The sequence below is a fragment of the Physeter macrocephalus genome, chromosome 16 (assembly GCF_002837175.3).
Source record: "Physeter macrocephalus isolate SW-GA chromosome 16, ASM283717v5, whole genome shotgun sequence".
In the NCBI taxonomy this organism is placed as follows: Eukaryota; Metazoa; Chordata; class Mammalia; order Artiodactyla; family Physeteridae; genus Physeter; species Physeter macrocephalus.
The window spans coordinates 97,297,691-97,322,561 of NC_041229.1; the positions used below are offsets into that span (position 1 = coordinate 97,297,691).

Here is a 24,871-nt window from a genome sequence, read left to right on the forward strand (position 1 = left end):
GGCCTCTCCCGTTGCGGAGCACAGGCTCCGGACGCGCAGGCTCAGCGGCCATGGCTCACGGGCCCAGCTGCTCCGCGGCATGTGGGATCCTCCCAGACCGGGGCGCGAACCCGGTTCCCCTGCATCGGCAGGCGGACGCGCAACCGCTGCGCCACTAGGGAAGCCCCAAAAGTCAGAATTTAATTGTATGCAAGACCGATAGAGAATTGTAACGGTCAGCCACAAATCTCTGATTTCAGATGGTTACATTCATCAAAACGGTCTCTTTACTCTCGCTGATTGAGCTCATGTTTGCTTTACAACCAGCAAATGTTATAAACCTGAACCTATAAAATGAATGTAGACTAACGAATGTTTTCCATATTAGAGTTCCATCCAAGATTTCACTGCTAGAAGAAGATGTTCCGCTGCCTAAGGTTTGTAGCCACTCGCCTGTTCCTTCCTCGATGGCTCTGCATGTGGTGTGGCCCTGCCCCTCCCCATGGGGCCTCGTTCCCTACCTGGGCTCTCGAGCCCTGTAGACACAACCTCTTCCACATTGCTGCCATTGAGGTTGGCGCGGAGGATCCGGTCCAGGGTGACATCGGACCAGAAGACCAGCTCACGCCGGTGGTGGAAGTCGAGGGCGATGGCGTTCTCCAGGTTGTTGAGCAGCAGTGTGTACTCAGAGCGGTGCGGCAGCACCTGCCGGATGTCGATGCGGTTGGCGAACAGTAGCACAGGCTCCGGCCCTGGGACGTGGCATAGAAATGGGGCCCCCGCCGGGCTCCAGAGCTGCCCCTGGCAACCATCAGCGTGCACCCCCAGCTCCAGGGGGCCCCTAGCCCGCTAGGGCACGTCCCAAGCTGTTAGCATCAGTGCTAGAAGGGTGGGAGCCTGCAAAGTACACATGCCACCCCAGCGGGGTTTTGCTTGGGGCTCGGGATGCAATTCATAGCTCCATTTTACTGCGATGGAAACAGCTAACTCTCGGCAAATCTCCAAGCACCGGAGCACCTGGCTGCCAGGCTCAGTCCTCTGCCCACCCAGCCAAATGCCAACACCCCTTACCCAGAGCCTTGCAGCTGCGCCGATCAGGCCGGAGTTCGTAGCCTGCTTCGCACCAGCACTGGAAAGCCCCCTCGCTGTTGGTGCAGCCCTGGCTACAGTACCCCTCCTCGGCACATTCATTCACATCTGTGAGGACAGAAGGTGGTCAGGAGATCTCTGTTCTGCCATCCTCCCACTCCAACTGCCCAGCTGATGAGCCGCTTCCCTGCCCACATACCCATCTACTTTCCAGGCCTAGTGGGAAGACTATATAACAGGTGGTCAAGGGCTTCGAGTTCACTCCGAGCTGGGCTGGAATCCCAACTCTGCTAACTCACCTCTCTGAGCTTCCGTTCCCCCACCTTTGAAACGGGAGGAATAACAATCCCTACCTCCCAGGGCTATCGTGATCATGATATGAGGTTACGCCCATCAAATGCCTGACCCGTCGGAAACACGGCTCCCTGGCCCCGCTCCCGCCCAGGCCCCAGCTCACCCTGGCACGTGTGTCCGTCCTCGATGAGCCGGTAGCCTGTGTGGCAGGTACACTGCACTGCCCCCCGCACCATCTGGCACTTCTGGGTGCAGCCACCATTGTTAACATTGCAGTTCTCCTCACCCGTCCGGGGCCCTGTGCCAGCCAAGCCAGAGATGGGAGTTGAGCCCAGAATCCTCCCCCAGACAGCCAACTTGGCATTCCACCTGGACCACGAAGAACAGCTCCTGAGGCTGCAAGAGTCACTGGGGAGGCTTCTCTTTGAAGCGTATGGGTGGGGCTCAGCCACAAACCACGGGTGGGCGCGCCCAGGGGGACACTCACGGCAGCTCTGCTGCGGGCTTTCGTCACTGCTGTCCCCACAGTCATTGACCCCATTGCACAGCTTCCTCTGCCCGATGCAGCGCCCATTCCAACACAGGAACTGGTCCGAGGCACAGTGGGGGCTTCCTGGAGGGGGAGGGAGGAAAATGGGGAGGGAGGGAGGGAGACCCAGGTCACATCAGGGCAGGGCTTGGGTCAGCAAAAGGATGGGAGCCTGTCATTTTCTAGGGTGAGCTGGAGACAGATGAGACTCAAGGTGGGAGGGTCGGGGTCCAAGGCAGGAAACAGCTCAGACAGGGCTGGCTGAATGTCTGCATGTGTTTTCTCCCCAGGACACCGCAGTGGGATGGTGAGGGGTGTGGGACAGAATGAGAGAGCACACCCGTGTGTCCGGCACCGGTGTGGCTAGGGGAGGGGGCATGGGGGCTGTCAGCCAGAGAGCAGTCCCTGCTCACGAGGCCAGAGCACCAGGCACCGGCCATGTGTGAGTTAGAATGTAAGAAGCCATTGAAACTCCCAGCCCGGATACTGTGTTCCAGGCCATGAGGCTGCAGGTCAACAGATGCACCTGGATTTGACGCTGGTAACTGAGGAGAGCAGGAAAAATCCAGGCCATGGGAAAGATCTGACTGAAGCATCACCTTGGCCCAACTGGAAAAGCAGCAGTAACACCCTCTTCCCACCCCTATCCTCTAACCCGCCTATGGGTTAACGGGCCTGGGGTGCCCCTGGGAGACTCTACCTGTGTTCTCACAGTTCTCTTCATCGCTGTTGTCCGCACAGTCGTCCTCCCCATCACAACGCCAGGACAGACGGACACAGCGGCCTGACCGACAGCGGAACTGTTCTGCTGTACATATCGAGGTGGCTGGGCAAAGCAAAGGTCTAATGAAAGCCGGGCCCCACTTCAGCCCAAAGCACCACCCTGCCACCCCAAAATGCGCTTTATGCCAGCACCCACGCCACTCTTCTTGACACCAGTGTCACAGCTGGTCTATATGGCATCTCTGTGGGAACCGGAAAAAGGTGCCTCTTCCTCAAGACACTTTACTGCCATCTGCTGGAAAACTGCCATGATGACTACATAAATCTATAGAATTATGGAAGATATGTCTACTGTGGGACTGGCATCCTTTGCACCTAGCACCTCTGGGCCATGCCCAACCTACACGACTGTACATGGTGGTCCTGTCCTAACTGTCTTCAAGCTTTACCGGTGGTGGCCTCTCTCTACTTCCAGCCCAGACCTTTGGCACCGCCCCCCACTCACTGCAGTTGCGCTCATCAGATTGGTCATCACAGTCCGCGTCGCCGTCACAGCGCCAGCCTGCGTTTATGCACAGGCCACTGTCACACATGAACTCCCCAGAGCGGCAGGGCTGGTGGGAGGCTGCGGAAACACGACAGGCTTCTGTCTCTAGCTAGTCCCTGCACCCAGTGTCCCATGGCAGACCAGAAAGCCCCAGCCCCAGCACCCAGGCTCTTCTATCTTTGCTCAGTAGGGACCAGGGAATCCAAAAGCTTGTCCCCTGAGCTCCTGACCCAGGTGGCACCTGTGCCTTGCCACCCCAGGAGTTCCTCCCAGCCTGGCCTCCCCTCCCCCACCCAGCGGGCCAGAGCACTCACAGCAGTCAGACTCGTCTGACCAGTCTCCGCAGTCATCATCGCCATCGCAGTGGTAGATGTCGAGGATGCAGCGGCCGTAGGCACACTGGAACTCCTCCAGGTTGCAGGGGGGCACTGGCACTGCCGAGGCTGGAAGGAGGGCAGGGGCGGGGAGGGGAATGAATACACCCAGTCCTGGACAGAGGAGAGGGGCCCTGACGCCTCAAAGGAGCAAGATGCTCAGACAAAGAAACCAGGTTTCATTTGGGACGGCCCTTATAGACGCCCATATTCTGGTGGACCAAAGGGAGACCTCCCTTCCCACCTGGGGAACCTGTTCCCTCCCTGGCTCAACCCAGGAGGAGCCGCTTCTTAAGAACCCACCCTCCTCGCCCGCTGTTCATGCACTCCTCAGCCTGGCCCTCAGCCCGTGGGATGGAGCTCCCTGCCCCAACCCAGCCCAAGAGCCTGAGTCCTGGGGCCACTCACGACAGCTCTCCTCGTCAGAGCCATCTTTGCAGTCAGCGTCACCATCGCAGTACCAGTGCTCAGCGATACAGCTTCCATCACTGCAGCGGAATTCCTTGTCGGAGCACTTGCGCATGTCTGGGGGGACGCAACGGGACAACAGTCCTGCAGGAGCCCCACCGGCAACCCTCCTGCAATCCTCCCTGACTCCCATCCTCGCTGCCCCTGGGAGTCCGACCCGGGCCCTGCAAGACACCACAGATTCGGTGCAGACTCCCGAGGGGAAAGCCGAAGCCCTGGAGAGACTGGGCCTCGAGCTCCTATCCTGTGCTTCCTGGGGCGTCTGGCTGCTCTGCCCCTCCCGCTCTCCTCCAGCTGCTCCAGGCGCCTGGGCAGTTCAAGGTTCGGGCAGTGCTAGCGCCCCTGCTGCCCTTTCCCCCCATGGCCATGCCGTCCACCAGCCACCCCGCCTGCCTCCCCGGAGCACCGCTCACCACACTGCTCGTCGCTGTTGTCACCACAGTCGTTGTCACCATCGCAGTGCCACAGGCTCCGGATGCAGTAGCCGTTCTGGCAGGGGAACTCGTCTTCCTCACACTCCCGCGGGGCTGTGGGCACAGAGCGGTCAGGCTGCTACAGGCAGTGGGGCCAGTGCCCGGGAGCCCGGCAGAAAGCCTTGCAGGGCAGAGCAGCCAAGCAGCTCTGATGCTTCCCAAGGGAGCCTAGCAGGTGGCTGTCTCCGGGGGCTTATCTGACCAAGGGAAGAGGTGGAAGGACAAGAGCCAGAGACCACGGGCTGGGGCATCATTTTCTTTTTCTTTCTTTTTTTTTTTTTAAAGTCTTTATTGAATTTGTTACAATACTGCTTCTGTTTTATGTTTTGGTTTTTTGGCCGCGAGGCATGGGGGATCTTAGCTCCCCGACCAGGGATTGCACCTGTACCCCCTGCAGTGGAAGGCCATGTATCTACCTCTGGACTGCCGGGGAAGTCCCTGCGGCATCATTCTCTGATGGAAAACTGTTTCCCAGCAGAGCCTGATGGCACCTGCCCAGCCCGGCCAGCACTCACGACAGTCCTGCTCGTCCGAGTCGTCCTCACAATCGTTGTCCCCGTCGCACACCCAGGAGCGGCGGATGCACTTGCCATTGTCACAGTGAAAGTCAAGAGGGGAGCAGGTGGGGAGCACTGAGTCCCGGCAAAAGAAGGGAAACGAGCGTCAGTCTGGTGCACTTACTCAGGCAGGCTCAACCGGGCCAGAAATCCTTTGCTAACTCCCTGTCTGAATTACAGTCCTTCCTCACAGACTCCTACGCCTGCCCCCAGCTGATGGGGAACCAAGCAGAAACAGCAGTTAAGAAGCCAGAGTTTCTGGGCTTCCCTGGTGGCGCAGTGGTTGCGCGTCCGCCTGCCGATGCAGGGGAACCGGGTTCGCGCCCCGGTCTGGGAGGATCCCACATGCCGCGGAGCGGCTAGGCCCGTGAGCCATGGCCGCTGAGCCTGCACGTCCGGAGCCTGTGCTCCGCAACCGGAGAGGCCGCAGCAGAGGGAGGCCCGCGTACCAAAAAAAAAGAAGCCAGAGTTTTCTCAGGGAGTGGTGGTCAGGGATTCAGAAGGCAGAAGAGCCCAAGGAGCTCAAAACCACTAGGAGAGCAGTTAAGGAAAACATGAAAAGACAAACAAAAGTATTTTTCCCCATTTCCTCTTATTAAATGATGATTGACACACCTGGGCTCAATTTCAAGTTCGAGAACTCATCACTTATCACACAAGCCAGTTAACTCTCTCTGAGCTACAGGTTCTTTGACCGTACGATGGGGATAATTATAATTGACTCAGCGAGGTCTTTTGAGACCTCCAAAGTGCTACATGAAAGTGAGCCATTTACCATCATCACAATTAGCTAAACTGGTTAGGGTTAATAAGGTCCAGGTTGTAGCTTCACTCTTATGAGACTAATTAGCCTCCCTCAGACATGGGTGCTGCAGGGTGGAGACTGCACCCCTGAATCCAGACAAGTAACTGGCTCAGGAGTAATAATACTACATATCCAAGACAGGATACCCTAGCCTGTTGTGCATGTTACTACACTAGGGGAAAGGGGAGATTTAATGAGAATATGTGATTTCTTACAAAGTTTATGTTATTTGAAAAGGTGTGATTACACAGAATACCAACATAAGAAACACAGAAATACTCGGCATCCACGTACAGTATGCACATTTTAAAATGCACAAATATGCAATACAGATACACGTATTCACATAAATACAGAGAGATCTATTTAATTAAAGAGACCACCTGTAATTTCAAATGTTTTCTGCTGTACTTGTTTCAAAGTTTGTTTTATTGGCCATACGTGCATGGAAATATGGGAAATACGGGAGGGTTGAAGCCATATATATCGTGAAGAAACCACCCATCTGTTAATATCTGTCACCCTGGAGAGAGTCGAACTCTGAGTCTGACACGGCGGATGCACAGAACACGCCAGCACACTGTCCCTGCTCCCTCACACCTTCTACCACTTCCCAGCGTCCCGTGGGCAGGTTCTTACTACATCCGTCCTCATCGCTGTGGTCCCCGCAGTCGTTGTCTCCATCACATTGCCACTGGGCGGGGATGCAGGTACACTCGCCGAGGGCACTCACTGCGCACGTGAAGTGGCTCCGACCACAGGCACACTCGGGGCTGCTGGCTAGGCCTGGGCAGACGGAAGAGGAACGAGTGAGGGCTCAGCTCCCACCCAACCAAAGCCCATTCCAGGGGGGCAAAGGTAGAGGAGCCAAGTCTAGGAGCACCGTCACCCAGGAGGCCACAGTGATGCTGCAGGGAGGTGTGGACCATGTAATCGTGCCTTCCCCCTCCTCCAAGGCACAAATGGTCAAGAAGATACCCTCTGACTTTGGGCTCACAAACAGTCCAGTATCCCCTCTATGGCAGAGTTTTTTTGGGCACACACCCCCAAAGGCCCAGGGACAAATGATGCCACCTAGAGGGCTGGTGGTCTTGAGGAAGGGGAGCCGGGGACAGCATGGGCGATGTAGAAAGGTTTCCATATCCTTCCCTCCAAAACTAGGTGGAGTTATGGATGCTTTTGCCTCTATCCAGGCCCAGGACATTGGCCAGGGAGAACAAGAAATGAGTGGAATTAAAATGCTGGAGCCCCTTTAGGGATAAGAAATCACACGAGGGAGCAGGGAGCAGCAGCCGCTGCTGTGAGTCCCCGAGTCAGAACTCACCTTAAGGAGGGTGACCAGGAGAAGCAGGACCGGGAAACGAGGCTGCCTCAGGGCAGAGCGACTGGGACCAGTCAGGGCCCTCCGGTCTGTGGGACTGGCCACAGCCTGGAGGAAGGATGGCAGAAGCAGCCCCTCCCGCAGCCTCCGCAGCACGCAGCTGGGCTTCCCTATTGAGCATCCAGCTATCTGTCTGGCCAAGTCCCATGACCGGCTGCTGTGCCCCCTCCCCAGCATGCCCAGCAGGATGCCCTGGGATGGCGTGTGAATGGCTCGGTGCCCCCGCTTCAGCCTCAGCTGGAACAAAGGGTTCTGCCAGGGTCACTCTCCCCCCTCCCAGCATTCATCTAACCCGCTGGGCTGCTGCAGCTGGGAAAGAAGGGGGTCACCTCTCCCTTGCTCATCTCCTCTGCTTGCTTTCTTCTCCCTTTCCTCCCCTCAGCTGGGCCCTGCCCTCAGGCTGGGCTGGAACAGGGAAGGAGTCAGCTCCCGAATGGCCACCCCGCTTCCTTTCCTATTTACAGGGCCCAGCTTCTCTCTCGGCTCATCTCCTTGACTACATCCTCACCTTGCATTATATTACTCGAGCCAGCTTAGGGTTTAGGGCCCAGAATGAAAGGGTGGACTGTTACTCCCACCAAAAGCAAAGGGGGAGCCCTAGACCCCTCCCTCTCCACTTCAACCCCAAGGATAAGTGTAAGCATAAAGCAAGGGTCCCTAACCTTAAAATGGATGGGAGGGATGGCCAGCCTTTGGGATCTGTGAACCCCTGAAACTACAGGCAAAGTGTACATTTCTGGAGTGAAGGACCACAGCGTTCACCCAATCTTCAAGTGAGGCCTTGCCCTCTACCTCCACATGCTAAGGGAATCAGCTGCCCTAGAAAAGATGCAGGATTTCCTGCAGAAGCCACGGGAATCCATCTGAAAGGAGCAGCATCTCTATACCTCATAGGAAGGCCCTACTCCAAGCCCAGCACTCCTGTCTCTCCAGATCTCTCTGCAAGTACAGGACAGAGGATTCTTCCCAGGGAAGCACTGAAGACCTAGCCCCATCCTCTTGGGCCTATTCTGAGAGTACTGAGAAGGGATGAGGGCTTTTTTCACGCAGACCCTGGGCACCAGAGCCTGAGGAACTTTTTGTAAGTTTGACCAGCTCATCACAGCTATAGGCACTGCTTTAGGGAACTCTGGCTGGGATGCAAGAGCAATGACTAAGTATTCCAGAGGACTCCATGCCATGGGGCTCACCACCAACACGCTGACCTCTGTCTCGGGGAAGAATGGTGAAGAGGAAGAATGAGGCTAAGAATAAAGCTAAAAATCATCCCAATGAGGGATGATTTTTCTCCTTCGTTGAAGACTGGCCTCAGTTGAAGACTGGGGGGCATTTGGCAATGCATGATGACATTTTTGGTTGTGATTGGTGGTACTGGCAGCATCTAGAGGACAAAGGCCACAGATGCTGCTTAATATCCTACAATGTACAGGACAGGCGCCCACAACAAAGAAGTTATCCAGCCTAAAATGTCAATGGAGGTTGAGAAATGCTGCTAGCCACGCACAGCAGGGAGCGGGGCCACACCAAGGAGGAGATCAGGGTAAGGGGGTGACAAGAATGGCGAGGAAGAGGGGGCACTGGGGGGAGAGGAGGAGGAAGCACTGGACCTGGAGCGGACAGAGCTGGGTCCCACTGACCAGCTGTGCCCCCTCATACGAATCCCGTAGCCCCTTAGCCTGTTTCCTTGTGTGTAAAAAAAAGCCACAAGGGTTGGACATGACGATAAATGTGAAAGAGGCTAACCTCCTGCCTAGGAACACCAAGGATGCTCCATAAATGCATGCTGGGAGTGTGCGGGCATGAGGGTTAGGGGGCTAGCCTTTTCTGAAAGGCCTTGATTTTAAGAACCTGAGTACCAGGATCAGGAGATCAAGGACAGCAGCATTTTAGGCTGCATGCAAGTCAAAAGGAATCCAGAAGGTAAAAGAGGAGCCTTCAGGGTTTTTTTTAGCCTCCCCCTGCCCCGCTTTTGGCTGAGTGATAGCAGAAGTCCTGAGTTTCCCCTGCAGACTTCAGGAACAAAGCATTCCATCCAGTGGGCATCAAGTTAGTTGCTGAAGTGTCACGACTTCCTGCATGTCAGAGCAACATCTGAAGGTCAGGCAGCCGGCGACAGGCAAACTCTTGGCTTGGGTGTTCATACAGTAAACAGACACATTATACTCCAAACCCCAGCTCTTCTGGACAACTGCTGCCCCTCTGGGATCCTGGGAGGTGGAATTCTGCCTTTTCACTCAAGTCCTGGCTGTGATCATAAAGGACAGCTTTTAACCCTTTTTAACTAAAAGAATGGTGAGTGAAGAAAGGATACAAATGACTGCGGGTGGCAAAACGCGGTCTTCATTTTAAGAAGTGTTCAGTTAGCACTCTCAGCTGTGTTTCTGGCCTTGAAAGCTATTTGCCAGCCACACTGCAAGCTACCGTGGCCTCAAAGGGCATGGAACCTTCAACCTAATGCAATTTAACATGGAAAAGACCTCCTCCCAAAGTGTTCACTATCCCTGATCATGAAGTTATCCAGCTTTTAGGATACATGGTAATGTGCTCATAGGGCCTTCCTGGGAGGTTAACCAAAATCTCAGCCATCTGACCACTTTCTCACTGCTTTCTTCGGAAGGAAAGCAGGGAAACGCCCATCTGCTTACGCTACCAGACACAGTGTAATATGGGAGAGAACACAGATTCTTGAGTCAGAGAGGCTGGAGTTCAAGTCCTGGTTCTACACTAACTCTACAACTTTGAGCAAGTTAGTTAATGCCTCTGAGTCTCAGTTTCCTCATCCATAAAATGGGAATAACAACAGTTCTACCGCAAAGGGATTTGTAAAGATTAAGTCAAATAATCCATGTAGACTGCTTAGCGCAGGGCTGGCACACAGCAAAAGCTTCATAAAAATACAGCCATCATTTACTGAGTACTTACCATGTGCCCTCCAAATACTTGTCTAAGTGCTTTTCTTATGCCACATCATTGAATGCTCTCAACAACCCTGGGAAGTGGCACTGTTATTATTATCACCACCTTACAGTTGAGGACACTGAAACACAGGGAGGGGAAGTCTGTTGACAGGTCACACAGATACTAAGGGTTGGAGCTAGCATTCACACACAGGCAGGTCAATTCCAGATCCTCTGCTCTTAATCTCTTCATGAATACTGTCTCCTAATAAGTGGTATTGCTATTATGAGAATTTCCAATACCCTGAGATCAAAAAAGGGGATTTATAACACTGGCATTTTGGGGTCCTTCTTTCTGCATTCTGGATTGGCAAATGTGCAGTGAGTTTATGGATCTCAAGCAGTGACCTCTCCTTCTGGCTACTGCTGAGGCTAAAGACCAATTTCCCTTGCCCTAAGGTAAAGTAGTGAAGCAAGGAGAGTATGGAACCCTAGTCCTTTGAAAGAGTGCCTCGGTACTGTGTTGGTCCAGAAAAGGGCAGGGCTTTAGACAACAAATGATTATGTTTTGCAGTTTTTCTTGACAGTTTGCAAGCTACTTCTGCATACACACTTGCGTTCTCATTTAATCATTACTACCCATTTAATTGGTAAGATCACCTACTTTGGCCAAGGTCATGGGGTGAGTAGGAGAGCCAGGATGGCAGCCCCATTCGGACCCTTAGACCAATATTCTTCTCTTAATATGATCTCAGAATCTGGACTTTCAATAAAGCTTCCCCATGATGCACACTCAAGTTAGAGAGGCACTGCTGGAAATTCCCTGGCTGTCCAACGGTTAGGACTCTGTGCTCTCACTGCCGAGGGCCCAGATTCGATGCCTGGTCAGGGAACCAAAATCCTGCAAGTCACAAGGCACAGGCAAAAAAAAAAAAAAAAAAAAAAAAGAGAGAGAGGCACTGCTCCCAACCACCCCACAGAAAGCTCAGCTCAAGGTGGACCACACCTGTCACTTGGAGGCCCAAGGTGTACAGTGACTATACGCAGCTACAGAGCAGCTTTTTCAAGTTGCACCAGAAATGAGAAGGCTTCAGGGGTGTTCTGTGAGTGTTGGGATATGACAGCTACCCCAGCGTGGAAGGGATTACAATGGGAAAGGGAGGAATCATCACTCATATAAGTGAAGGATGTTTTTTTTCATAACACACCAAAGCTCTCTTCTCTTCTCCTAACAACTGGCAGCAACGGTGAAGATATAAACCTTATTTAATGAGGATAAGTTATTTGGAATGACTTTGAACTACATCCAGGCCAATCAAGGGACCAATCCACTGATTTCAGCTCCTTGGGCAGCTTACTCAGTAAGCGTCTCTCACTGAAAGGGAAGCCCATGCAGCGAGACAAGACTGACATAACTGAAAGGGGTGGCGGCCGAAAGCCACATGGAAATGGATCTAGTCTCACCCAAGAGATACCTGCAGTCTGGAGAGACTCGGGTAGCTATACAGCCACTGTTTGAGAGGACAGAGCTTGCACAGAAAACACTGGAACCAATACCAAACAAGGTAAATGGCTGGCGGTAGAAGGAGGCCAGGACATGAACCCTTTCCTGATGCTGCCCCACCTGCACCCACAAAGCCCCAGGTGAATTGAAAGCCCCTGCTGTGTGCCCCAGAGGCCCTTGGTGTCTCCTCTTTCGGTAGCATTTAGCTCACTGTGGGACCATTGTTCACTTACTAGACCAGAAGCCTCTTGATGGCTGGAATTGTATGATATAGAGCTTTGTATTTGTATTCAGTGCACAGTTCAGTGATTGGTATGTAGTGATGATCAATATAAGTTTGTAAAATGAATGAATGACACATTCCATTAGAATCTTGTGACAGTTGGGAGTCCTAGGAAAAGAGAAGCCCAGGATATGAGCAATAAAAGTGGTTATTTCCTACCTACCCTATACTCAAGAAAACAGGAATCTTCTTTTTATGGTGGCTTCCTAGTTCTATCCAGCTTAAGTTCACTCCTTTCTCCAACAAGAGTTCCTTTCACTGGCTGTATTATCAAGCTGTGATACTGACATGCCGTGACTCTCCTTATTTCTGTCCCTAGATCCCTAAAGGCCAGCCTTACCTGGTTTGAAAACCTATCTGATAAAGTCTTCTCCTAGTGGGCCCTCTCAAAAGTGATACCATAAGACACATGATTATTAGTCCCAACAAGGTCAGCCTTCTCTTGCCACTTTTAAACACAGAAAAGAAGTCCTTAATGGTCAGCTTCCAACGTTATGAGGCAGAAGAGCACAGTGTTAAGAACATGGAAACAAAACTAAGCTAATTCCTGGCCATCGGACCAGGTATAATCTCTTTTTACCTTAGCTTTTCATCTGGAAAATTGGGATAATAAGAGCCCCTACCTCCCATGGATGTTATGAGAATTGAATTACTTAATTCATGAAAAGCCCTTAGCATAATGCCTGGCATATACTAACCTCTTGATAAATGGTAGCACCTACTATTGCTATTATAGAATTTGACTCACCCAGACTGTCTTATCCATCCACCCCATGATTAAGCACTAATATTTCAGGGCTTGAGATGTCTAAAAATCCAACTGTGCGCCAAGCTGCAGTGCTGTTCCCATGGGTTAAGTTGGTAGCATGAGTGACCACAGGAAGAGGTGGGAGAGAGTCTTGTGGCAAGAGTCCTGCTTTACTGCCCTTCTCTGGGGGAGCTTGAAGTACATGGTATCCTTTATCCTTACCTAATTTATCATCAACCAATTCCTAGGAGGCAAATATAGAAAAGAGCATTTAGAACCTAAATTGCAGAGCAATTTAGAAATGGATTAGTTTCCTTTTTTGTGAATTGGGGGTAATAATAGTACCTATTTCATAAGGTTGCTGGGAGGTTTAAATGAAATAATACATATAAAGTTAGCTATTATACATAATACATAAGCAGCCATTATTTTCGTTATTGTTGTTGTTATTAACCCCATCATCTTCATCTGTGTCCTCTCTCTCAACCCAGTAATGTAGCTACATCGCCATAAAGGCTTCTTACCCTGCCTAGAAGCTTAGTCAACAGATTTCACAAATCCAACAGGGATTGAATGTGGCTGTGCTCTCTGAGGGGCTGCTCAAAGTACTGCTTTCCTCACCCCTTACATCTCAAAACCCAACGTCCACAGAGTAACATGTGGCTTCAGGGAGCAACAAACCTTCTGGGAGCTTTTTTAAGCCTCACTCCATCAAGAAGCACCTGAAAGGTGCTTTAATTCTTTATGCATTGGGATTCCCTGAGAAGATGAAGACTGAAAACACAGAGGAGAGGGCAATCTAAGATAAAATACAGACAATCCCGACCAAGACATTCTGGTATAGCTTAGATACAAAAGATTCTATTCTAAGAGGCAGTATGGTTTAGAGAGTTAACAGCTTAGGCTCTGGGTTCAAATCCTAGGTCAGTTACTCACTAGCTGTGTGACAGCAAATGGCCTAAGCCTTAGTTTCCCATCTGTAAGACAGGAATCTAACACAATCTACCTTATAAGGATATGGTGAGGAGTAAATGTGATAAAACACGCTAACACTTTGAGTGCCAGCAATACAGCAAAAGATTCACAAATGTTAAATGCCCCAGAAATACATTTGTAATCTTTAGACCACATGTCCCCAGCTTGTTGGGCAAAAATGGTCACCAGAGGTCACTCCCAGAGGAGCAGAAATTCTCATTTGGGGGAGGTATATTTTAAAGTCATTCACTTTTACTGCTTCTCTGAAACTGTGGTTGAAATTTCTCGTTTAAACCGCCAGTGAGTGTGGCAGAGGAGTGGAAAAACGAGGGAACTCCCCTTTCTTATTTGCTAGGCTTATGGATATTAGAACCTGGCATCTGTATTTGGTTTCCAGAGGTTGTAGTCCCCAACAGGGAAACCATCTCTTGTCCTCATCCATGCCACGGTGACAGTCGGGTTCCCAAGGCTGGGGCCAACGAAGGGAACATTTGGAGCGTTTCCCCCCCAACCCCTGCCCTGCAGGCCAGGCAGGAAGTGGAGCTGCTGAGCGAGGAGAGATCACTGGAGGTGCTTCCAACCTCAAAGCTTCTTTATTTCGCGTGCTAATCAGGTGTTTCTCCCAACACCCTAATCTGTACCTGCCTGGCCCTACACCCAGATGGGACAGGGGGAGGGGACCTCTCCTCCAAAAAGGTGCTGCCTGGAGCCAGGAGCTTCCCGGCCCCAGAAAACCTCCGGTGATAAATTATGCAGCAGCACCTTTGTGCTGCCTCTCAGCCAGATGGGAGGTTTGCTCCCAGTCTTTTGTTTCCGGCTTTGCTCGCCAACTCCGATCCTCCCTGGCTCAGCACAGAGGTGAGGGGGGAGCTCCTGTAGGCCATGTCCGGGCTTGCAGCGAGTCCCGAGTCCCTGGCAAGGCTTTTCCCAGCTGGGGCTCAGGCAGCGCCCTTCCCCTTCTCACTCTAACCTGAATGGGCAGGGGAGCAGAGCATTAGGGAAGCTTGCAGGCAATCCACTCAGCTGTGAGCAAGGATGGGAATGCCTACGTGCCGAGAAAGAATAAAGTTTGTTCAGAAGGGCGTAAGAGGTGCCCAAGGGCACCAAGGATGTTTGCTTCTTGCTCAATCAAAAATGCAGAACAGAAAATGGAGTCAAACGACAGCCAGGAAAGCTAGAGAATCAGCTCTTTTGAACGGCTGCTCTTGGTTATGGTCAACTTTCCGGAGCCCCCAAAACCATCACATCTCTGGCACCAACTTAAATGGAAGAAACAAAGAGACAACAGGGGTCAAACTTGGGGGTGGAGGAGCTGGGGGCTGGGCGGGGGGGAGGGAGGAGCGAGTCGTGGGCTTGAGACCTGAATCAATTATCCTTGCACGCTGACAGGATTCCTGATTGAAGACAGTAGTCACGAAGGCAGCTCCACAACGCCCGGCCCCCAAATTGGGGCAATTACTATCTTATGAGCTCTGGGGCCTGACTCCTTTCCCAGGCCAGTGGGAGGGAGAGCTTGGAATTCTAAACTGTTCCAGCTATAAGAGACCTCAGCCAGCACCTCTCACCCCGGGTCACAGCAACCTTAGGGTGAGATGCCTGGCTGCATCCCTGACCACAGGGCTTTTAACAGGGAAGCTCTCAGAGGAAAGCCCCACATCCCAGGCCCTCTCCCAGGAGAACTAAGGCAGAGTGGGCCCCCTAGACTCATGGTATCGCTTAATAGATCTCTTTTTTGAAGTGTGGACAGGAGGAAAATATGCTTAGGTTTCATTAGGTTTTCAAGGGGGAAAAGAAAGGGCAAGATCTTTAAAAAAAAAAAAAAAAAAAAAAAAAAAAGAAAGCAAAAAACCAGCTGAAATGAATGAAGGGCTGAGCCTCCATTTTAGCACATGACACTGTAGTATAACTACGGTTGTCTGGTTCCCGTAGTCCAAAGGCAAGAACCGTCTCTAATCCACTTCTGCAAGCATGCTAACAAACAACTAACATTTACCCAGACCTATGGTAACAGAGTAGTTGTCAGATTCTGTGCTGAATGGTTTGAACATACTATTATTTCATTTAACTTTTATAATATCCTCACATGATAATTTATTACTACTCCACCCCTGCCTCCCACTTACAGATATGAACCCCGAAGTTCAGGGTGATAAAGTGTTTTGTACAGGGTCACAAAGATGTGGCGAAGCCAAGATTCAAACCCAGGCCTGCCTCTGCTTCTTGATCACAGAGCTATGTATGCAGTGATTAGATTAGCACTTGACAAATGTGTCTGGGGAATGAATGAACAAATGAATGGGTGCAGAGCCCAGTTTAGGGAATGCTCCCGAGTGTGCTGGGGAGAAGGAACTGACCCTGTCAGCTCCAAGCTGGAAGGAGAGAGGCAAGTACAGACATTCATCAGAGCTATTTATAGGGCCAAAGCCTGGCTCTGCCAGCCAACCAGTCGGCATGAAGTCTTTCCTGGGATATTGAATCCCACCAGGCTGAGAAGGGGAAAAGGTCTTCCAATGCTGGTTGAGATGGTAATCCAGACACAGTCTGGGGCCAGATGCCCCATGTCCAGGCAACTGTGACAAAACTCATGGCTAAACTGCGTCAAGGAATGTAGAGACTGTGGCTGGAACAGGCTAACAGACCTAGTGGGCCATGGGCATGGAACTGTCTCGAAATTATGAGATGTGTCCAATCACAAAAAAAGACAAGACTACTTTTTAAAGTAGTCTCCAAAATTCTGTTCCTATTTTGGAAGCCCCTAGGATCAATCTTCTCTTCAAAGGAGAAGCAACATAGCCAGTCTCTCCCATTTTCCTTCTTCTTAGGGATCAAGATTAGCAGTCAATCCGTAGAAAGAATGAGAAAGACCTGTAAAATATCCTGTCCTCTGTGATTTCCTGTGTTCTCTGCTGGCCCAGAAAATGGACATGCCCAACGTGCTCTGTATCAGACATGGCCATACTCAGTTCCCTTGCACCTGTCATTCTTAATACCATGTGCCAGTCCCAAAGATGTTATCTGATATGCAACAGGGGGCAGAGGAGGAAATCCAAAGTCAGTGACAAGCCAAACACCTTTCACAAGTCCAGTAAGATCAGGGACAAGGTCAACCAAGCACCATGACAACACCAGATGGAAAAGAAACCAGTCTCAGTTCCACTCATTTGCACTCATCCTCAGAAATAACCCTCTATCTACCAAAGCTTACCTGGAAGAGATCTCCAAGACAAACAGGGTTTCCACTCTTCAAATGGTAGTGGATTGTCTGAGGCCTCACGTCAACCCTCAATAGGAAGATACCCAGGGCTATTACCAGCAATCAAGTTCCCTTCCAAAATCTTTAAGGTTGGAGTATTATATAGGCTCAGGCCAATCCCACAGGCTCTAGGAAAAGCCCCAAGTGCTAGCAGCATCCAAATAAGCACCTTATATCTTATTGTCTTGAATTCATTCCTAGCGGAGGTCAGATCTGCCTAACTGATCTACTATGACACACTGTCTTCTCCCTGAGCCCCTGGAACATAGTGCGGGATCCTTGCGGTGATATTTTTGGTTGAGCGACTGCTCAGTCTCACTGGTTGATGAACCATGAATCTGTCCCCTCCAAGCCTCTGAGGATGGCTCAGTATCAGGCCAGGCGAAGTTTAGATCTTGGTGCCATGGAGTGTCCTTATTCACATGCACAGAAAGCCTCCCATGCTTAGAAGTTTCCATTAAATAGTTTGTCCTTAAAAAGAACCCCAATAGTTACCCAGAACCCTCCCATCCTTCTTCTGTGAAGCATAAAATATACACAATTTTCTACCCCTGTTCTCAATGCAGATGTAGTGTAGGCAATTTTGACAGTTCTGGAGCGATAAAATCCTCTTGGCCAGTCTCAGCCCAGAACCTTCCAGCTCCCCTTTCCCTAGGGCAGAAGGCGACAATCTCCTCCCTGGCTTTGTTGGTATCTGTTTTAGCCCTTTTTTTTTTTTTTTCAGTGCCGTGCCATTTCCCTTGATCTTTTTCAAAACTTCCTCCAGGGGGCCGAGAGGAAAGTTCCATCCTCTTCCCCTGCAGCCCGAAGGGGGAAAGCCCCCAAAAAGCATAGCTGTCCCTTTAAGGGGCCCATGCGGTGGGAAGAGCAGCTACATTCCTACCCCAGTAGGGCCGCTGTCCCGACACGCCGGAGAGGCTGCAAATAACCTTCTAGGAGAGAGCTCGGGAGGGGGAGAGCACAGTGCAAAGAGGAACGTGGGTCGGCCAGGCTACTACTCCGAGAGGAAGACTTAAGAGCTCGGTCGGGTTAGAGTGGGCATGGAAAAAGTCATTTAAAACCCACGGGTAGTTTAAATACCAGACAAGAGAACTCTGTTTTGGATTTGGGAGGTAAACACCTTTAAAACAAGTGCTCAGGCATCTCCACGCCCTGCCAGGCAAGTTCCGAAATCTGCATTATTTCCACACGAGCTCCCTTTACGTTAAAGAATTGGCGCAAGGCCGTGGTCTACAGACCCCATTATTCTGAACCCCACCGCCTCATCCCGGCAGCGGGGAGAATGGGAGATTCGGATCTCCCCCGGCTGAACAGCGGTGGGTGAAATATGGTTGGGATTCAAAGTTCTTTGATCTTTGGGCACAAACTAGAGGCAGCTGCTAAATCACGGGGTGCACCCACGGTCCTAGCCGGCTGCGGAGAAACAGATTCCATTGGAGTCCTAATCACACACACCAGTTGCGTACCGGCACCAAACAAGTTATTAATAAGGAGGAGATGAAGCAGCAGTCCTGCTGCCATCCCTCCAGCTTCCCCGAGGGTCACCGCGCGGGCCGGGAGGCTGCCCTCTGAGGTTCGGCGATACCCGCCCAGCTATCCCGGCCAGGGCGGATCTGCGGGAGCCTTCCAGCAGTTTCTTCCCTATGTCCCTCCTCTGCCCCTTTTCCAACCCTTTTCCCTCCTCCCCCGCCTCCGGGAAGGATCCAGGGCAGGAAGCTGATTGGTCACAACCAGGAGAGGGAACCCAAAACACCACTAAGTGAAGATGCTGCGAGCAGGCAGTGCCCAAGGACCCTCGGCCGGAGCATGGTCCGGAGTCCGAGGAACTGTTCCTCGAGTGGAGGAATCCCCAGAGCTCAAGTATTCAGGTTCCTCTGGAGCCTCTCCGCAATCCGCCCGAGACCCCCAGCCCCCGAAAGGAGGGCTATTTACAATTTATAGTTTAGCGACCATCCTTCCCCGCCTCCCTTTCTTCGCCCACATTCATTCACACCAAGGACACAGAGACCCTGTCTAAACTTGAAAAGGGAAGCACCCCAGCTCTTCAAAGAGCAGCGAGGGAAGGCGAGCGAGCGCCTCGGACCTTCCCCCCAGCTTGGCCCAGACCCGAGCCCCGGGAGCTCCTCCACCGCTGCCCCGTCTCGGACTGGAGGAGTTGGGGGAGCTCCCGGTCCCCTCCCCGGAACACAATCTCTGGGCTGCTGCTTGGAGTGAGGGCGAGGGGTCCCAGGCCCCAGCCTGCACCGTCCCGCCCTCGGGAGGTGAGTCCTGCAGCGGCCGGACCCAGGGAAAAACTTTCCCGCTGGGCCGGTCGGCGTGGGCGCGACGGCGCCGCTTACCGTGTGCGCAGAGCAGGGCGCCAAGCAGCAGCGCGCCCCACGGCCGCCTCATGGTGCCGCCGCCGCCGCCGCCGCCGCCGGCGCTCCCTGCCGGCCGGGGGTCCCGCCGGCTCCTGCGGGACGGCGCGGCGGAGGGTGTCGCCGGAGCGTCTCCTAGGGGAAGAGTCCCGATCCACGGTGGCGGGCGCGCCCCGCAAGTCGCCCTCCGGCCGCTGCCGCCTCCAGTGCTGCCGAAGCCGAAGCCGCCCCACCAGTGGATCCGGAGGGGGTGTCCCGGGCCGGGCCGCCCCGCCCCGCCCCCAGCGCCGCAGCCCCCGCCACGGCCACCACGCCTGGTCCCGCCCCCAGCGCCGGCCCGCCCCCTTTCCGCCCTCGGCCCCCGCCCCCCGGTCCCCGGACCCCAGCTGCCGGCGCCTGCAGCGCTGGCCCAGCTCCTCTTCAAGCCACCCCCACGTTCCTAGCCCTCAAGAGAGCCCCCCTTCACTGTCCGCAGTACTACTGCTTTAAAGTCCTTAACTTAAAAAAGGTTTTATCCTAGCGGCAACTCTCGGATCCCGCTCCCTTTAGTTCTGTGCCAGAGAGGTGCACCCAGGCTGACCCAAGTCGCCTGGACGTGACCCCGGCCCCCCTACCGGCCCCAAGTCCAGACTTTATTGATGTCTCAGAATACACAAGGCTTGCTAGTGCATAATCCTCTCGGTCTTTATGGACATCAAACAAGGGACATCAGGGGGCCTGGAGTGCTGTGTCTTAACTAGAGTTCTCACTGTCAAAATTCCTTTCCTGAGATTTTCTCCACCCCTCCTCCCCACCCCCGCCTAGGCAGCGTTGTTCTAGAGCTAAATAATTCTACGACCTCCCCTTTTCGTTTACTCATTTCCTGAGGTGGTTGTCTGGGTCCTATCGCCCCCGCTCGGACGTCCAGAATTGGCCCAGACGTAGTTCCTCCTGGCTGTCTTTGTAAATCGGCATAGTTAGCCTCTTCACCTTCTTTGACTTTCAGATCCTGGCAAGAAAGGAAGGGGGTAAGGAAGTAAGCCCTGGCTTGCAGTTGTGTTCTCTCAGAGACCTCAGCCTCCTCCCAGCTTCAGTCTCTAGGGCCTTCTAGCAATATTTAACTTTTGGGTTAGTACATAAAGTTATAAATTCCTCTCTTGTCTTAGCTTTGTGGCTTACGCCTCTCCCCAGTGCATATTAATAATATGGATTAATTTTGTTACCACCTGCCATTTTCTAGGTTGAATCTTGTCCTGCTACTTTTGTCCAAGTCCCCAACTTCCTTAGGGTCCTGTATATCACTTTTCCCTCCAAGCTGGTATGCCAACAGTTTCTGGCTTTGGATCATCTGCAATTTTGTTAAACCACTTTCTTCTCACTAGTAAATAGAGTGAGGAAGCCCCAAATGCACCATGTTAGCTGAGGGGAGAGTAATTTGTTACAGTGCAAAGAGGATATTGGGAGATTTCTCCAATGGATTGGTTGCCATTTCATCCTCGCTTGTCTGCAATTTTTCAAAGGCTTTCACTTCAAATTACCATCTTTGACCAAAGCTAACATTAACTTTGCAATAGCAAGGAAAAAATGTGTTGTTAACTGCTTCTTAGCCAGAATTTCTCTATTCTGTTTTGCCTAAAATTTTTATGCAGATGAAATGTTGAACTAACGTCACCATGGTAACAAATGCCATGAGGCATTTTCTGTGTATGTAGTTCTTTTTGCTGACTGAAGGCGGCAGTCGAGTCAGGTCAGGCTTACTTCATCTTACTGCTAGGAAAAAGTCCACCTTTAAGGCCTATGTCATCTTAGCCTAAAATCCAAGGAGAAAAGGATGAAAAAGTAGAGACTGATTCTCAATCCCTCCTCCCCACAACGTTTTTGATGCAGCCTTCGTCGGTCTCAAGGTTTCAATATATGTTGCTTACGAAGACTTGCTTTTTGACCTGTTGAGGAAGACCTTATGATTCTGGAGACCATTTTTTTTCCCCACAATGAAAACTAAGGACATGTGGTATAATGAATACATTTGCCCCCCAAAATCCAGAACAGGCGGTCACCGTACTTTCAACGTCAGGGGATTAAGAATTTATAAACAGTTTCCGCTCTGTATTCAAAAGACAGGTTCCTTTCCAGAAGGCATGATTTGTGTTGTTTATCTGGGATTGAGGAGGAACAGGGAAGCTGGCTGTCCCTGTCTGACTCAGGCTCAAGAGACTGAATTTTCTGTGTGCATCCCGAGTCCTCCTCCTCCATGGTTCAGCACAGTTCTGGTGCACAGAGCCATCCCTGGCTGCTGTGAGTCACTGGGAATATCAATGGGTAGAAATGAACTTCATGCATAGTCCCTGGCTGGGTCACCCCCTAGGGTGAGTTAAGTCTTGGCTGTCAGAAACTGCTTTTGTGCCAGGAGTGCTAAGCCATATTTATTTTTACCAGGCCTCTCAGACTTTCTTGTTTGGAGTGAGAGATCCTGAAAAACATGCCAGAATGGGCTGTTTGTCTCCCTTTTATTGTCCTCTGGGACATGCCCCTAGGAAAGTTGTAGAGGATTGCCAATTCCAGAAGGGTCTCAGAGACATTCGTTTCCTCAGAAACACCACCCCTTTCCTTCATCCTTCAAGGACAGACCAGGGGACTGAATTTCTAAGATCAGAATATTGCCCTGAATTAGACCATCACTAATGGCCTTTTCAAAGGATACCCTGGGGGTGCTACAGAAACAAGATAGAAATGGGCACTATTTTGATCCAGTTGGGTTGGTAGAATCCTCTTACAACCCAGGCATCATTCAACAACCTGAATTCTAAACATAATTCTTCTAAAAGAGTAAAAGGTTTGACATTTCCACACTTTAAAACAGTGGTTCTTAATCAGGAGTGATTTTTGCTGACTTGGGGCAATGCCTAGAGACATTTTTGGGAGTAGGTATTACTGGCAAATAATGAGTAGAGGCCATGGATGCTGCTAAACATCCTACAATAAGCAGGACATCCCTCCCCACCACAAATAATTATTCTGCCCAAAATGTTAATAGTGCTGAGGTTGAGAGACCCTGATTAAAAAGAACATGAGTCTTAAAAAAAGAATTGCTCCATCTCTAGGATTACTTTCTTGTGTGAATGGAGAAGGAGTTCTTAAAGCTATAGAATGGAAAACAAGAGAAACAAGAGAAAGCACAGCTAAAGGAGCTAAAAGAGTCCTATACCTGTCTGCCTAGGGATGCCTATTTCCAGTATTAACTCACTTAGTGGGAGTAAGTATTTATTATGGGTATATTATGTGCCAGACACTGTAGAAGCAGTAGTAAACAGATATATTGGGTCCCTGGAACTTACAGTCTGATGGTTGGGGAGGCTACAAGTATACAGAGGCATTAAAAGAATGATCTCACAAATGAATTTAAAGCTACAAATGATAGGGGCATTCAAGGAAAAGTACTGGGTTCTATGAAAGGACAGACTTGATTTAGATTTGGGGGTTCAAGGAAGGCCTGTCAGAGGCACTAACACTAGCATGCTGAGTAAGATTCATCAGGCTAAGTGTGGATGGGGTGGGTCTTCTAGGCAGAAGGAACAGTATGTACAAAGGCCCTGAGCCAGGAAAGAGTTATAGAAAAATATAATTAACTTTCAGCAATGGTATGCTTTTATCTTGGTTCAGGGGGCTACTACTGGAGACCAGGAAAAAAGAAAAAAAAAGAAAGTATAAGGGAATAGTCTGATTTGCATTTTTGTGCTTTCTTTAAATGCAAACCCTCCATCCATACCACCACTTCAAGTACCAATACTCTTCACGTTCCAGCTCAGCAGTAGTATTTGAGCCAGGATCTGGGTACCATGGCTGATTCAGTTCCCTGGTATAACTTGGGGCACACCTTGAAAAGTGGGACTTCCTAGATATATTTTTTTAATCTCCTGGAAGCTTGATAGTCACACACCTGGCACGTATAAGCAGAGCTTTTGCAGCAAACATCTCGGTATGTCTTGCTTATTTCAGTAGCAAAGATGAATTTAGAATGGTGGGTAAACAAATGGATCAATGAATAAATACTCATTTAGTAACAAACATGACTCAAGCATCTATATAAATGGTCTGTTTCACACATGCCCCTTTATAATTCATTTTCTACACAGCAGCCACAGTGACTTCCTAAGAAACAAATCAGATCATGTTATTACCAGGCTTAAAACCTTCCAATGGCTTCCTACTGCACTTAGAATAATAGCTGTACTTCTTACATGTCCTTTGAGGTCCTTCATGAGCTGGCCTTTGCCTAATTCTTTGACTACTTTTCCCCTAACTCATTCTACTCTAGCCACACTGGTTTTCTTTCAGCTCTGTAACGTGCTATCATTTCTTACAACTTTTGCACAAGCTGTCTCCTCTGTTTAGAATGCTGTTTCCCCAGACCCTTCCATGGCCGCTCTCAGCTCAATGTCATAGCCTCAGAGCTTACCATCTTGCATTTGCCTTGTTCTCACTCAGCCTTTACCCTGTTTTATATAGGAGATTGTATAAGGGTTCCTGGAGGTGGTACCATTTTGCCAAAGTCTTAGAGGATGTGTAAGAGTTTACTAGGCAGAAAATGTGGGAGAGGTACATTCTAGGCAGAGAGAAGAGCTTATCCCAAAGCAAGAGGGTGTGAAAGAGCTCAGTATGTTTGGGAATAGTGAGTAGGAAGGTATAGCTAGAGAATTAAGTGTGTAGGGAAGAGTAAATGGCACAGTGGCTGGAAAAGTAGGTTGGGACCCAACTGTGAAGGAATATATATGTCTGCATGTTAAGGAATTTTGATTCATCCTAGTAATGATGAGTTAGCAATGTTTTTAAAGTAAGGAAGTAACATGGTCAAATTTAACATTTAGAACAATAAACTCTTGTAACAATGTAGAGGATGGCTTGGGGGAGGAAAAATAGACACATAGACTGCAGCTTTTTGTCCTAATATTCTAAGGCTTGGGAACTTCCAGTTCATCCAGTTCATATCCTAAGTTTATTTAATGATTCCTAGTAGATTCCCTCTCAACTTCCTGAACTAGTTATCTTAGCTTGTCTACTTGCAGCATCGTCTCTATGCCTTTTGTTGAGTTAGTTGCTTTTTTTCTGGGTATTTCTTAAGATATGGTGATCTGTCACACATAGTATTTAGGTGTAAGGAGGAGATGCCAGTGCTTTCTGATTGATTTTTAATCTCCTTCTCAATGATGCCATGCCATTTGCTGGCCTTTTTCTTTAATAAATTTCTTTCATGAACTGGTTCCTGTGAGGCAACCATAAGTCCTGTGGATTGGATGGCTTTCATTTTCTAAACTTTTAATCTAAAGTGGGGAAAAAAGTCTACTTAACAGGCATTTATTCTGTCAGGCACTGTGCATGATTCTAGAAACTTAAAGATGAATGAAGACTGTCTCTGACCTCCAGGAACTTAGAATCTAGTAGGATAATTCAAATTGTTGTTGTTGTTGTTTTTTAATGACATAAATATTTTTAAGTCTACTTTTTAAAATATTGGTTCAATTTCATTTCCAGTCCTTATCCACATGCATAACCTGTGTACATTAACATTTATAGAACACTCCACCCAACACTAGCAGGGTATACATTCTTTTCAAAAAGCACCCAGAACATTTACTAAGGCATATTTACTAAGGTAGCC

General features: G+C 50.3%; 1 protein-coding gene across 1 annotated transcript in view; it reads right to left on the bottom strand.

The window, feature by feature from the left end:
* Window positions 1-19,453, bottom strand: part of LRP4 (LDL receptor related protein 4) — a 58,996-nt gene extending 39,543 nt beyond the window's left edge. Inside the window, exons 1-12 of the mRNA XM_028477375.2 lie at window positions 19,219-19,453; window positions 6,478-6,624; window positions 4,992-5,108; window positions 4,417-4,530; window positions 3,944-4,060; window positions 3,476-3,604; window positions 3,120-3,239; window positions 2,592-2,717; window positions 1,850-1,975; window positions 1,526-1,660; window positions 1,051-1,176; window positions 501-731 (exon numbers count right to left, since the gene is read on the bottom strand). Of these exons, the coding sequence (XP_028333176.1) occupies window positions 501-731; window positions 1,051-1,176; window positions 1,526-1,660; window positions 1,850-1,975; window positions 2,592-2,717; window positions 3,120-3,239; window positions 3,476-3,604; window positions 3,944-4,060; window positions 4,417-4,530; window positions 4,992-5,108; window positions 6,478-6,624; window positions 19,219-19,270 (1,540 nt within the window). The 5' untranslated portion in view covers window positions 19,271-19,453. The remainder of the gene's footprint in view (window positions 1-500; window positions 732-1,050; window positions 1,177-1,525; window positions 1,661-1,849; window positions 1,976-2,591; window positions 2,718-3,119; window positions 3,240-3,475; window positions 3,605-3,943; window positions 4,061-4,416; window positions 4,531-4,991; window positions 5,109-6,477; window positions 6,625-19,218) is intronic.
* Window positions 19,454-24,871: the final 5,418 nt, after the last annotated feature.